Raw genomic sequence first — 15,578 nt, 5'->3', positions numbered from 1 at the left:
AAAGAGTAAAACAATACCCCTGCCATTGTATACGATGGCACCGACCTCAGAGGGTTAAGAAAACACATGTACCTATTAAAATAAAAACAACAATGATAAAATCATGGCACTGCAACAGTTGAAGATGACAAATGTTTCTCATCTGGAGGGAGTGAGGAGGACGGGGGGGGGGGGGCCCTTAGGAGACAAGAGTGTATCAGAGTGAACATACGTCCAGTCACAGTGGACAGAACCAACAGTGATTTAGGACTCCTCTGCTGTTTGGAAAAATAAAAAGAACATTTTGTATAAACTTCCTTTTAGACAGACAGGGGCTTCAGGTCAAGGCAGGGTAGCTGACCCCTGCTGTTCGAGGGGCCTGTGGAGCCTCTGACGTGCCCCTCCAGGGGCCATTTAGCAGTTACTTGTTAATTTGATCTTTTCTTCTGCCTTTTCCAGGAAGCTTTGATCTGCCATCAAATAAACACTGGGCCAGGTTTGGTGTCCTGGTCACACAGACAAACAACTTACAGCTGTGAGAGAGGAATAAGGGAGCAGTCCTGGGGAGAGAGGGAGTGGGGGATGGGTTCCACTTCTCTATGTAACAGTCTCATTGACTTGAAAATACAAACGACTCGTCTGTCAGACGCTTTAAGTGACTTACTACTATGTCACATTCAGCACTTCCATGAGGTTCAAATGCATCGGCCCATCAGCTCTGTGAGAAAAGCCATCTGAACTCAGCCTGAATGGTAATTTGTGGTAATTGTGCCAGAAGAGTATTCCTGAACAAATGGAGGTCAGCTATTATTAGGGTCTCAGCTTAAAGGGTCAGGGTTAAAGTGAGAGTCTGCTCTGACTCGAAGCAGAATTCAACCAGCTGCACCGACACTGCTCGGGAGCCTGGAACATGCTGTTGAAGGCAAAATGGTTCGAAACCCCTCGTTGCCACATGCAGCTAAATTTAGTGTTATCTCTGTTCCTTAAGGAGAAATGCATGATGGGAATGTAGAGGTCGTGTCATGGAGATTATCTGATGTGTGAACTAATTTGGGACATGTGGTAGAAACTGGATGAAACAGCTTTTAGCTAATGAGCATAGTGGGTAGAGACTGCTGTTTGATCCAGTCCAGAAACCGCGGCCTTCAGGTTTCTCAGAGTTCCTGTGTTTTTGGCATTGTACAGAAATCTAACTGCACAACATGCTGTAGATATAGAATTCACTTTCTTACTGTCTTATCTCTGTATTGCGTCTGTTTTATCCTGTTTACTTTAGATTCTGTTTCTATTCTTATTGAATATATTTTCCCTTGTGTGACTTTTCTTTTGTGCTGCTGTCAAACTGAAAGGTTATAGCTAGGCTACAACTTCACTTTATCATCAAAATGATTCATTTAAAAAAAAAAAAAAAACATCGTCTAGAGGGGTGCAGAACAACAGAGAAGAAGACAGAAAGCTTCCCGCAGTATTCAAACTCCAAACATTACAAGTGGATTAAATGTTGATGGGAGTCGTGTCAGTGCAAATATGACGGTCGATAATGATTTAACGGGCGAGATTCAGCTGCAGTGTCCGAGGGACCGACAGTAGTCAGCTGTTGTTAAGTTACGTAGCTGTAGCTACACAGCGGTGTGTCTCGGTACAGGTAGAGCGGTGGGGGTAGGACATCACCGTTTCACACACTCGCCGCGCACAACTCTTCTAAAGGTAACGTTAAGCCTTATTTTAATGTATTCTGCCCGCCGTGGCATTGTTTATAACACTTAAAGCTGAGTGGGTTTTGTCTTGTCTGAATTTGTGCTGCATCTGGCTGTGTGGTCTATAGCTTCAGTTGTTTCAGTGATGCGCAATGGCTGCGTGCGTGTGTGCGTAAAAGAGAGATGAGAGGCACAGAGAGAGAGAGAGAGAGAGAGAGAGAGAGCTAACGCCGGTGCACTATGCGGTGCCTATGTGAAAACGTGCTCCTTTGGATGTTTTGGTATAACACATGGGTTAGCATGTTGATTGTTGACAGAAAACTGATGTCATCATCAGGTATTTACGTTGTATTTAGATGTTGAGTGGCAGAAAGTGACCCCCGCATTCACTGACTGACCCCACAGTTAGATGTGCTCTGACGCAGACTCTGCTCCGGAGCATTCTCTCTGTTCAATTTGTTTGGACTTGATATGAATTAAACATGAATTAAAATTGAATGCTATTGAATATGGCATTATTATCATTTTAAAAAATAAATAAAGTGACCGGTAAAAATAGATTATGACGGAATTTTTATGACCCCGTCAGTCAAAATGACCGGCGACGAAAAAGTCTAGCGCAACCTCTGGGGTGAGTATGACACCCACTGGTGGGAGGAATTAAACTTGTAGCTAACCTCCCTAAGGTTCCTCTACAGGGCAGAGTCTTTGGGAGGTGCTTGAGCAAATATCCTCCCTACCATCATAATTTTCAAATAGCACATTAACAAAAACAATCTCTGTCCAGTCAAACACACCTGAAAACAGACACATACAGCAGGAATCATTTAGAGTGAGCATTTAAAAGCCAGTGGAAGCATGTTGTGCTCTCTGTAGTTGATTAGCAATTCAATCAGTCACAGCAGTAACACTTGTAGTTCATTATCATGATGTATTCACATTTGCTAGTCGAGGCTGATGAGATCTAATCAGGAAGCAACCACGGCTGTTTACCTCATTATTCACAAAGGCCTCGGTCTCTGTGTCCTACACAACCCTGGAGTTTTCAGACTAATACAGGGTCAGGAGCAGGAGGAGGAAACGTATAGATGAGTTTCTGAGTAAAATTGTGGCAATGTTAATATACAGTAGGCTGAGATGTTTGGCTTTGGTCAGAGCTTGATCTTCTTCAGCAGGTGTGGAGAGTGGGGGAGATATTCAAGGTACGACACAGTGATGTTGATTTTGACATGCAAGTAAACACACTGATAGTAAGGAGAAAAAAAAGCTGTTTGTTGCTCTGGTAACATGGCTCTATTGCACAGTACACGGTGATGACAGTTCCTGACAGAAAAGCACGGTGGCTGTGTGCAGACTAGGGCTGGGCGATATGGCCTAAAATCAATATCACGATATATTGTTCAGTTTGCCTCAATAACGATAAATGGACGATAACTACTATTCTTTTTGGAACAAGCTGCTCTTCCTCCTCAACCAGATGACTACCTCAGCAGCCCCAGGCTTCAACTTTTGAACGTTCTCGCTACATTTAGTTGTGGCTGCCGCTGCTTCTTAATTATCGCCGCCAATATTTCATAATGGGGTCGGAGCAGACGCACAGTAATAATCTACCGTCACTTTGTAAACTTCTTCAAGTGCCTCGGCCCGCTGGACGGCGCTCTGTTTAGCCATAAAGAACGTCAGCGTGGTTATTTCAGGCCATAAATTTAACGCCACATGTCCGTTTCTGTCTAATCTCTTGTCACTCCCTTCACGCTGGTCTGTTGACAAAATCACGTGACGGTGGCGACCGACGCTACACGTTTTTAATCCGACATTTCAGCGAGGTGTTTTCTCATTGCTCTAGTGTGTGTGTGAAAAAAAACAACAGTCTCAGTACAGATGAGCGCGCTCGCCGCGCTGCTGCCGGTGTGTCACCGGCTCTGTCCCCTCCTGTTACAGACTGGATGGGGTGGAGTCACGTGACTACACACGCTGAACAGTAGTACGGCTCTTAAAGGGACATGAACACAGCCTACCTACACACACAGCCATAAAAGACAAAAACGACTTTTATTTTGTTTCTTTTTTTTTCTTCTTTTTTTAAAACCGAATTTACCGACCTGGGCAAAATGACGTCGGTTATCGTCGTAAATTTCGATATCGATAAATTTTCGGTTTATCGCCCAGCCCTAGTGCAGACTTTAAAGGTCTACTAGAGGTTTGTGTTTGCTCATTGAATGTTGTTTGACTATACAGCTTTAGCTTGTATGTGTTTGTTCTACATTAAACTGTGTTTTTAACTGATGTTTTTTTTATTCTATGCACATCTCACGTCAAAGAAGAATTTCCACGGCTTTTTGCAGGGGACAATAAAGGTTTTCTGATTCTGAAACATTTTGTTTGATAAAAGATCAAACAAAAGTCACCTCATCTAAATTAAATGAAAAAAAAATCCAAATAAAAAATGAGTGTGTGAGTTTTTTTTTGTCTTATCTTACAGCCCTGGACATATGGATTACACCATTATGAAATGTGCAGTTTTGAACTCTAATGCCAGGAATGTGAAGCATCTCACACGGCTGGTGGACTGGAACACCTGTCAGTCTGTGGTGTTGTTAATCCCTGTGGAGCCTGGTACTGAGGGAGGCAGAGCTGACCTGAGGCTTCTAATCCTGCTTCTTTTCACTGCTTAGCGATCTCAGCACAAGACAGATCAACGCTTAACACCTTCATTTAACCATAATATATTATATTTTGAACAGTGTTGGGCACGTTACCTTGAAAAAGTAATTAGTCACAGTTACTAGTTACTTTCCCCAAAAAGTAACTGAGTTAGTAACAGAGTTACTACATGACACAAGTAATTCATTACAAGGAAAGTAACTTTTGCATTACTGTTTTATAAAATGCTCAAATATGTTAAATGACTTGGCTTCCCTCCCTAACCCCCGTTTATCTAACTACTGCACTAACCAACTCACTCAGTATTCATCCACACAGACAGGCTCCACGATGCTCTGTATCACTTTGCCTCTTCCGCATGCCGCTGTTCTAACCAGCTGATAGGCGGAGTGATACGGTGTGTCGCGTAGCCTGCACTGAGTGAGTACTAGTGAGTCGGTTAGTTCCAGATAAACGGCTTTTTCCGACCAGTTGATGAACTGAAAATAATGTGTATACAACAGTATAATCAGTCCCTCCAGGAATTCGCGATGTTGCGATCGCAACAATTAACACAAATTCAGCCAATCCCCGCGAATTTTTGCGATCTTTCAATTTTGTTCAATCAACGCAACTTTTCCGCAAATTGGACCAATTGTCTGTGCTTTCCGCGAGTTACACAGCAGAGAGTGCGAGTCTCGGCGGAGCGGTGGTTGAAAGTGAGTCCACGGAGGAACAGCGTGGCTGGGCTGACGGCAAGAAACTTGATACAACGTACACAAAGTGATAAGTAAAGGAACACAAGCTGAGATGAACGTGTTGAGTGTGTGAGTTGTCCTGGTTGACCATCCGAGGCTGTGTCAACCCCGCAGCACTCGCTGAGGGGGAATCCAGTGAGTGCGCCACTGCAGGGCCGGAGCAGAGCAGCCGGCGGCCAGGTGCCCCTTACCCCATTCTAAGGCCCTGGCCCTGGACTTGAGTAGTCACCCTCCCCTTTTTATTCAAAGACTAGACTGTGTTAATGGCATTTTAAAACAGTTCTTTTACCACGATTTTAAAACAGACATTTTAATTAAAGGTGTACAGAAAAGAAAACTGAATTTGAGCCCACTCTGGATCATAAAATTAATGTGATAACTCATCTTTCAGACGATGTAGGCCAAACTTTGTGCAAAATTCTATTTTTGAGTAAATCCGGGATGAAAGTGTGTATTTTTTTTTCCGCATTGGATAATGCAGGCGCACAGATTATACGTCAGCCTGTACACGATTCACCAGCCACTGATATTGGATCCATAATCCGTCATTCAAACGTCTGAGACACGCACACACACACAGAGCTCGGTCTTGCCCCAAGCTTTGAATATCCCGCCCGCTCGATAACGACCAATCAAATTCGTTTTCCTTACTTGGGTAAACTCGTGTTGCAGCTCGTGACAACTCGGCGCGACAAACAGGACAAACGGCCATTTCTGTACACCTTTAAAAGTAAAACAACTTTCAACTCTATGTAATTTTCCTGTGCCTTTCTTAACAAGTGGAAAATTGCTGGTATAACAGGACCTCACATTATTTTGTTACAATTCAAAATTTTCAATTTTCCTTTGATTTTTGATTATTCAAAACAAAACGGCAACTTTTTTTTTTGCAACTTTCGCTGTCTCCCGCAATTTAATCGCAACAAAAGCGCTTAAAACATCGCAACATGCACCGCAGTTTTTTCAAAATGTGGCCGCAAAATCAGGCATTTTAGGCCGCAACAATCACAAAAAAAGCCCGCGAAATCCTGGAGGGACTGTATAATGTCCTAGACTTAAATGGGTGTATTCTTTTCTGATGGGACTTCTTGAGTCAAGTAACTCTTGTAAATGTTATTGTCATAACGGTGTTGTAACGGGGAAAACAGTAACTTTTGATTACTTGTTACTGAAAAAAGTAGCACCGTTAGTAATGCTGTTATTTTAAACTCCGTTATTCCCATCATTGATAATATCAACATGATCTCCAAATCTCTTTTTATAGAAGAAACATTTCAAATGTCAGAGAAGAACTGATGATAACTGACCCCAACACATCAGGAAACACATGATCATTTCAAAAATATCTCAAGATTGGGCTCACGAAACAAATTTTAAATTGATCCTCAATTAAAAAAAATATCCTTAAAGGTCGTTTGGGATATATTTCATATTTATCTCATAACAGGTGTAGTGCTAATTGTTTAAGTCCTCGAGCACTGTCATGATGGCAATTGAGGCTTATGGCTCATTTTTAAGGTTATGTAACTTCTGTTCCTATGGTGACAAGTTGGCTGACTCCTGCTGGGCATGCACTATCCAGAAACTGGAAGCACAGTGTAACACCCACAATACACCTTTGATGTTTTGTTGCACCTTTCCATGGTGGTGCATAAATGACGCCCACACCAGCAGGCTGCCTGGCAGGGCCTCCTGCTCTCCGTTTGTGCTAAATTCAATTCACAAAAATGTCGACCAAGAGCACAAAGAAGAATTTCACACTGTAGAGGCTCAAGTGCTGCTCTCAACACCTCAGCAGATAATGGATTAGTGTCAGTAGTGGGACATGAAATGTATTAAGCTGGCACCACAATGTCATTATAGAGTCATACAGTCATCAACATGAAAAGGAAATTATCTGACAAAGCAACAAATGACTCAAAGCAATAATCCTGTTTGTTCTATATATTTACTGGCATTAATGACATCATGACCTACTAATAAAAGCCGATTGAGCCATTTCTACTGCCAGTGGAGTTTGTCTTTCTGTTCTGACTGAGGACACACAACTGCAAGGAGTGACATCATCACATGCAGTTAAGGAGCACACACACAGAAGCAGTGAAGAGAAAGTGAGTGGCTATCTGTCAGTGTCGTCCCTCATCCCTCATTGGCTCACCTCATGGTGTGGATACACTCCGGCTCCTTGGTGAAGGCGTACGCATAACCGCTGGATGTCGTGCCAAAGTCAATGGCGACCACCACCACGAAAGACGGCTGTGTCTCCACCTGGTCTGTGTCAGTCTGCTACGGACAGAGGACACAGTTTGACAGGATCGGAACATGAGATCAGATAGCAGATTCTCTGTTTTATAATCTGTCACAGGCTCTCAGATCTTCTACTGTCAGGTTTTTCAACAAACACATGAAAACAGGCACAGAAGCTTTCTTCTTTTCTTTTTTTAAAATGTATTCTCCGAATTTATTTCATAATGCTCTTTATTTTTTTCATTATAGAACACTCCCAGCATCTCTTTCTTTTGTATATTTTTGGGGCTTTTTTCGCCTTTAAAGGGATACGCCAACATTTTTTTTTCGTGTCTTGCCTCACTCCCGAGTCCATGACAAGCAGATAGACACCATCCTTTCGACTGTGCATGCAGTAACAAGGGAGAGCTGGCGCACCGCTAATTAGCTTAGCTCAAACACTGGAAGTACATAGGTAGTGTTAGCCTGCCTCCTACCCAAGCCGAAATCAGCATCAGAAGCTGATCCTGATTTCATTTTAGCTCTAAACTCTGTAATATATCACTTTATCGACATTTTTAGGCGAGACCCTCGATGTAGCTTGAACCAAAATAAACCGTCTTAGCTTGAACCCTTTGTTTTGACCAATCATACCGGCATTTGACCGCTCAAGATGCCTTACCGGAGAGTTTTGTCAGCTCTAAGACGGTTTCCGTTGCTGAAGAGTTTCTCTGATGATGTTAGGTGGAGGCAGGCTAACACTACCTATGCACTTCCAGCTTTTGAGCTAAGCTAATTACGGGCGATACAGGCTCTCCCTTGTTACTGCACACACAGTCGAAAGGATGGTGTCTATCTGCTTGTCATGGACTCGGGAATGAGGCAAGATACGAAAAAAAATGTTGTAGTATCCCTTTAATTGACAGCACAGTCGAGAGAGAGACAGAAAACGGGGGGCAGAGAGAGGGGGAATGACATGCAGCAAAGGGCTGCCTGAGTCGGGATTCGATACAGGGCCGGCTGCAGTGAGGACTATATCCTCTGCATATCGGGCGCCTCCTCTATCAACTGAGCTAAACGACGCCCCACTGCAAGCATCTCTTGAATCAAAAGTCCCTGTTAAGAACTAGTAAATGTAGGCTATTCTTATCATTTGACCAATCATTATTATTATCTCTCTCACACAAATATCCTTGTCTTATATCTGTGGGGACTGACATAATGCATTACTAACTATAAGCCTTATTACAGAGGACAGTTTTAAGCCTGATTAAATGTAATGGCTGTCTCCAGAACCAGAACTGAAAGGCTCTTTAAATCACTGTTACTGACGGTCAAAGGAACAAAGCTGACTGTCTGTCACTCTGTCTGTGATGCTGAACAGAATCCTGGCCTTGTTCTTGTTTTCTTCTGCTAATGATGAATAATAGGAAGTTCTGGCTTTTTTGTATGTTTAATAGACTCTGTTTCCAATCCGCTCATTTAGAAAAAATTTCCAGATCAGAACACAAAAGCAAGCATAAAGAAAAAAATCCAACCAGATCATAGAGCTGCTCAATTAGAGCATTTTCAGCATATTCAGATTACAATTACTTAACATGATGACTTACTGACACAACAAATTTACTGAACTGAAAATTATAATGGGAAATAAAATTTGATTAATTGTGTGTGTGCGTGTGTTCAACACACACAGGAACAAACACTGAGGTCATATCTACAAGAGAGAGGAAGAGGAAACAAGGAGCAGACGTATAAACAGTGAGCAGCCTAGCTCTGCTTCATCACACTAGAGAAGAACTGACTCTGCTGTAGATCAAATATAATACCTGGAAGTAGTGACACAGTCCATCACTAACTAGAGAGAGAACCATGACTACCGTTAAAAACTAGAGAATTCTCCCCCGACCGCAGATCAAACACGTCCTATACCCAATGAAAGACAGAACAGCCACGGACTAACAATAGCACAGAAATGAGAGAGCTGACTCACCTGAATGTGTGAAGGAGACAGTGGAGTGATCCCAGGGTCACCCATGCTCTTTGCTGGAGAAGGATTTGCCATCGAATCTGTAGAGGAAGAAACAAAAACACATTCAGTTCAGCATCACTCACTGGCTTTGATTCTGGTGTGTGTAGGCTGAGATTAGGTCCAACACAAAGAACATGCTGTTTAGTGCAAACAAAACCAAGTAGTCACCAAAGTTTAGTCAATGACATGATCATTTTTAAAGAGGAACTATGTAAGTCTGGTCGCTTTTCCACTGTTTTGCCAACCCTCCTCCCAGCCATGTGCATTTGTCTACAAGGAAGCCAGCAAGAAAGCAATCAATAGAGCGGTAGATAACGTTAGGCTATATATTATATACGATGTTACAACGTCTTTGTGTAGTCTTATCGGTCATAAACAAGAGATTACAGTTTATGGGGCACGTTTATGTCACGGTGTGCAGAGACGAGAGCAGGGACACCGGGCCGGCAGCCCCGATCTGGCAAAGTTGTTTTTCAGTCAAAAGAAGCAATAAGTGACAGGCATGTGGAAGAGCCTTCATTCCCCCTCATAACAAGTTAAAACATTTATTAAACCATCACAATTAGTCCAAAGCTGTTTAATTAAGGTAAAAATGTAGCATACTTGTTCCGCTTTTATTAAAGCTATTATAATACAAGGACAAACTAAGGACACAGACAGTTAATGGCCAGTTAATCTATATCAATCACCAAAGGTCATTAAGACAAGCTACAGTGATGACCGTGTTTTAGCACATCATGTAGACAGTCAATGAAGCTAGCTCTTTGATAGAAGGTTTTTTAAGAAGAGTTTTTAACAAATTGATTCTGAGATCACTCTGTCAGACCTCTGTCCCGTGACCTTGCGCTACAACTGGTTTGGATGCAACTAAGAGGCCATGGAGAGCTACTGAACATACTGGGAGCCAGTGCACTGAGGTTACTTTACTTCTCTGCGTCTCATTGAAAGAGTTGGAGCTGATTCATAGATTTTTGGTTGACCCAAGTGAAGAGGACGTTGCTGTAGTCGAGATGAGAGGAGATTAAATGGAGTAAAATATCTGTGTCTGTAAAAGACTAAAGAGTGAGGAGCTCAGATCTACAGAGAGATAGAGCTGCTGCTCCTTCATCTTGAGGTGGTTTAGGTATCTGGTTAATATGGGTTACTGGTTAATGGAGGATTCCAACTCCAGAAATGTTCATAAAGCTTTAATTTCAATGTGAGTTTCTGCAAGTCCATTTGTTGTGTTCGCCTACTTTAATCAACAGTTCATATAACACGTTTCTCTACTGAGAAGAAGCAAAACAGTACGTGACCATTACTCATGTTGTATAAGGAACAAGTGTAGCTGGATATGACCAGCTCTAGTCACTGTTGATGTTTGAGAAACATCTGGCTAATAGATTGAACTCTTATCTAGTTGTATCACAGTACTTTCCTATACTCACAACATTCACAAATTCAAAGTTCAAAGTCAAAGTGATATCTTCATCTCATCTTTATTTAACCAAAACCCCCAAAATATTCATTTTATTATTAATATTGGCTGAAACCAGGGAACATGTGACCTTTTAGTTTAAAAAACGATTCAATCAGTTCTGAAAATAGATGCCGGCTGTGAAGGAAGCTGATCGATCAAGTGGCTGGACACGTTCCTGAGCCTCAGTTTGCTCTCTGAAGCTGAGCGGAGGTTTTTATGACGAGCTTTCTGGATGGTATCTAAAAGAGAGCGACAACACTTTGGAGCTATTGTGGGTGTGTGACCTAGAACTGGACCCTGGACGCTAAAATGACTCCAGAGGTTCTGTCCCTGAGCTCTGGGAAGAAGAGGCAGCCGGTAAAAACGCCTCCTCTCCTGTTGAAAAGCTGCAGACTGACGACGTCCACTCAATTCAAACAGCAGAAAACATCTGTCACACCTGTCTTTAAACCACAATAACACTTGAATTGAATTGGAGATTATCGCTCCATTTGCCACCATCATTTTCATTAGTCTGGCTGAATAGTGTTCAGAGAGAGCCTTCTTTGAATCCACACAATAATAATACTCCCTCGACGTATTTTAAGTGTCTGGCAGAATTGTCTCGCGACGGGACATCATGTTATCCATCCTATTTTTCCGCTTCACTCATCCTTTTTTCTCGTCCACCCCTACGGAGTGGATGAGTGGTCTGAAGACCCATAATACACTTTGCCAGGCAATTACGGTGCAGAATTACAGACCACCTGTGGCTAGACCTCATCTCACCACCATGCAGCCCGTCTTTCCACGGCCCCAGTAGCCCACTCTCAAAATCACCTTTACAACCTTGACTTTTTATTCCCCACAATGGCCATAAAAATCAAATCACGATTAGAGAAGTAAAGTGATTGCTCTTGTTGTAAATAGTATCTCAAGTGCTGTATTACTGCGCTTTGGGTAAGCCATTTTTATCTGCTCTCTGAACAGGCAGCAATGTGCGGTGAACGACGACTTTCAACTCCATACAGAAAACACAGAGAGAGAGAGAGAGAGATGAACTTATACAAATCAATACTGTGTACGCTGCTTATGCTGCAGCTCATTTACTTTATGTCACATGCATTTCAGTCAGTCACTGAAAGCTGTGGGATTCACCTGAAATTCCTCTACAAGACACAGAGACACAGCATGACTGAATACATTTGGCCCCTACCGTCTTTTAAGAACCAAGTAGATGATGGTGATAATGATTAACTCATCAGGTTATGAGTAGGGGTGCAAAATTCCGGGAATTTTCAAAGTTGGACACTTTCCATGGGAATTAACGGGAATATATGGGAATTAACAGGAATATATGGAAATAAACGGGAATAAATCCAAAATTTACAAAATTGAAGGTTGGCCCTTAAAAAATAATTAGTAATATTTTACTCAACATTCATGTTTTTGTTCAGTAAAATAATTGATTGTTCATACAAGAATTTAAACTTGATAAAGTTCTACTCACAAATAAGTCTGTTGAAATGTCAGGTTTTTGTATTATTTTGCATGGATGTCTGCTTATGACAAAACAAAATTTACATTTATGTTTGAATATGATACAGTTTGTTTAAATTACCCCCAATTTCCAGTTAATTCCCATAAATTCCCAACAATTCCTATAAATTCCCATAATTCCCATGGGAAGTTTCCAATTTGGAATATTTCCAAAATTCCCCAGCTTAACTTCCCATGGAAAGTTTCTGGAAATTTAACAGAAATTTACTGGAAATTTTCCGCCCCTTTGCAACCCTAGTTATGAGTTTGTTACAATAGAAGTCACAACAAGTGTCAGTTCCAGTTCAACTCATTACTTTGAGAATTTTCCAGATGGGGAGAATTAATTTGCTGATCTGGTCAATGTAAATTTCTTGCAAGGGTGCTAAATGTAAAGAGGAACTATGCAAGATTTTCATCTCGCTACATTTTTACCTTGATTGAACAGCTTTGGAGTAATAGTGATGGTTAAATCAATGACTTGTAACTTGTTCCAGGGAGAATGGAGGTTCTCTGCCTTCCACCTACAGTAGAGTCTCTTGGCTGAAAACCAACCATGTAAGATCAGAGCCTCCGACCCGGTGTCCCAGCTCTCGTCTCCACGGCACCACCACACAAACGCGCCTCCTAACACGTAATCTCTTGTTTATGACAGATAAGACTACACAAGCATACACATGGTAACGTATATGATAAGTAAGGGATAATGTATAGTTCGGAGGTTGTTATGGAGAAATAAACCCCGACAGGTTGTATGGAACTTATTACACGGTTTACGAGTAAAATAATTAATTTGAAACATAATGTTGATCAAAGTACGACTTTTATCGATTTTTAATTGCATCATTTAGGGAATCTGCAAGACTGGTCACATCTGCTGTATTGCTGAGCCTCCTCCCAGTCGTGCATTTGAAGCCTTTGATAATCAATCAGTGGATCGATGGATTAAAACACACGTGTTAAGATGTGTATATTTTGTGTAGTCGTATCCGTCATAAACAAGAGATTACGGGTTACGGGGTGCATTTGTGTGTTGGTGCCACCAAAACGAGAGGAGTTGTGACACCGGGTCAGGGGCTCTGATCGCAGGTTTGGTTTCCAGCCAGGATGTGGAAGGAGCCTCCACTCTCCCTGTAACAAGTTACAAGTCATTTATCTAACATCAATATTAGTCTGAAGCTGAAAAATGAAACACAAGGTAAATATCCTGCATAGTTTCTCTTCTCTGTCCTGCGCTGATCAGAGCAGCGTCCCTAGCAACGGTCTGTTATACTTGACGACGGTCATTATACAGAAATAACGGGCCGTAGAACGCAGTGATGGACCAATCAGAGAGCAGCATTCAAAACAAATGCACACGGCCAAGAGGAGGGTTAGAGACACAGAGGAGGAGAGACCAGACTTGCATAGTTCCTCTTTAAGTTTCAGACTTGGCTGTTCAGTCACATGTTAACAAGCCGAGTCTGACTGTGAAATTTATCAAAACAAAAGTTTAATTTATGAGCAGCACCTAAAATAAAACTTATTCTTCTAAAGACAATTATTGGACTATGAATTATCAGACCATGAACATGATTAGCCAGTCTATCAGTGACCTTATTTTTTGTATGCAGTTATTTTGAAAGGCTGTATTCAACACAGCTTTCTTCATAGAAGCATGAACCCCAAGAGTGCATGTAAAGACTCTGACCAGGTCACTATTCAAACATTTCACAACAGGCAAACATGTTAAAAAGCTATTATCAGTATTTAGAGTCATCTTTGACATCAGTTCTTGAGTCCAGGACTTCTCCCAGATAGGCTACAACACACTGAGGGCCGGTAGGAAAAAAATAAACATCACAGCGACATAGGAAGAAAGAGAGAGAGAGAGAGATCGGTAAAAGGAGTAAGAGAAACAAAAGGGAAAGAGGCGCAGTTGACCAGGCCACACAGCCCATAATGGTCCCCCCATCACTGCTGCTCATTCAGTTTTGTTATTTCCCATCATGTCGGCGGGAACCAGATCAAACATTTGTCGTACTGAACGACAGCCAATGAGGACACGTGTTAGAAAAACCCAAGTGAGAGAGAGAAAGAGAGCGCTGGCAGCTTCACCACAAATCCCACAGTGAGAGCAAAAGTCTGATCAGAGAGAAAAAAGCAGAAGGAACTGTGAACAAAATGCCATATTATCAAAAGACTACAAGTATAGCAAGTGTTTCAGGCGACCAATCATATCTCAGCACAATCTCAACCAGTCAGTCTCAGCCACACGTTCTCCCCTCGCTTACAACTCATGGTAGATTGCCCACACCCACCTCCAGTCTTCATATGCAAATCAAGGTCCAGTTCAGTCCACAGTCCACAACAAAAACAAGAATAAAGTAGTTCCTAGCTACAAGAAAGAATCCAACATTTAGGACTCCTGATTGTTTTGCATGTATGGCAATGAGCAGTTCTAGAAATTCAACTGAATACAATGCAAGTTGAACAGCAGTAATGTGCACTTGTGTTTTCTGACACATTCTGTGGTTGGTGCTCATCATCAGAGAGTCTGTAACTGATCTGTGTGGAGCATTAAGACTGTAACACCACAAAACTGTGTGAACCATACCATACTCCAGATGGTTTTTGGGGGGCCAGTCATAGTCCGAGTCCCCGACCAGTTTTTTCAACACAAACACATATGCTTAGTCAGTGTGTGGTGGGAGCACAAGTTTGCGTGACAGTGTTAGCTTCTAATTTGGAAATTCATTATATTATGGAAATATCACTTTTTGAAGGCTCTTGAACATATATTTAGGTGTTTGTTTTGCCTTCAGGCCCCAAAATGCGAGAATTTAAATAAAAATCTGTAATTTTCAAGCTCCCTAGGTTAAAATCTATGTGGTTTTATGAGCTGCTCCCTCAGTTGTCTTCCAGTGATGTAACTAGTTTTGGGATTTGCATAACCCTACCTGTACTGATGCCAGTAGAAGGGGCGGGGCAAGCAGTGGTTCATTTGCATTTAAAGGGCCAGACACTGAAACCAGCCGTTCTGAACAGGGCTGTTTTGAGAGGATGAAAAGAGCTGTGATGTTTGATCCTTGGGGGATTTTGACCAAAGCATGTCACAAACATGTCTTTAAGGCCCCATCCACACGAATAGGCTATGTTTTTTTTGAATCCGGATAAATACTTTATCAGATCGGCGTTGCGTCCACACGAATACGGCGTTTTCGGGGGGTGAAAACGGTATTTTTTGAAAACGGGTTCCAGAGTGGGAAGATTTGAAAACGCCGTCC

At 41.9% G+C, this 15,578-nt stretch overlaps 1 protein-coding gene across 4 annotated transcripts in view; it reads right to left on the bottom strand.

Annotated features, from left to right (window-relative positions):
* The window catches only part of hspa12a (heat shock protein family A (Hsp70) member 12A), a 53,856-nt gene that overhangs the window by 26,492 nt on the left and 11,786 nt on the right, over nucleotides 1-15,578 (bottom strand). For 2 of the 4 annotated variants that reach the window (XM_085800845.1, XM_085800843.1), the window contains exons 2-3: nucleotides 9,297-9,373; nucleotides 7,236-7,363 (exon numbers count right to left, since the gene is read on the bottom strand). In XM_085800845.1, the coding sequence (XP_085656971.1) occupies nucleotides 7,236-7,363; nucleotides 9,297-9,373 (205 nt within the window). The remainder of the gene's footprint in view (nucleotides 1-7,235; nucleotides 7,364-9,296; nucleotides 9,374-15,578) is intronic. The other 2 variants (XM_085800846.1, XM_085800844.1) reach the window with 1 other exon arrangement.

The sequence above is a fragment of the Trachurus japonicus genome, chromosome 15, assembly GCF_045865225.1.
Source record: "Trachurus japonicus isolate A0001 chromosome 15, Traja_1.0".
NCBI lineage: Eukaryota > Metazoa > Chordata > Actinopteri > Carangiformes > Carangidae > Trachurus > Trachurus japonicus.
This window is presented reverse-complemented; position numbering and strand designations above follow the sequence as displayed.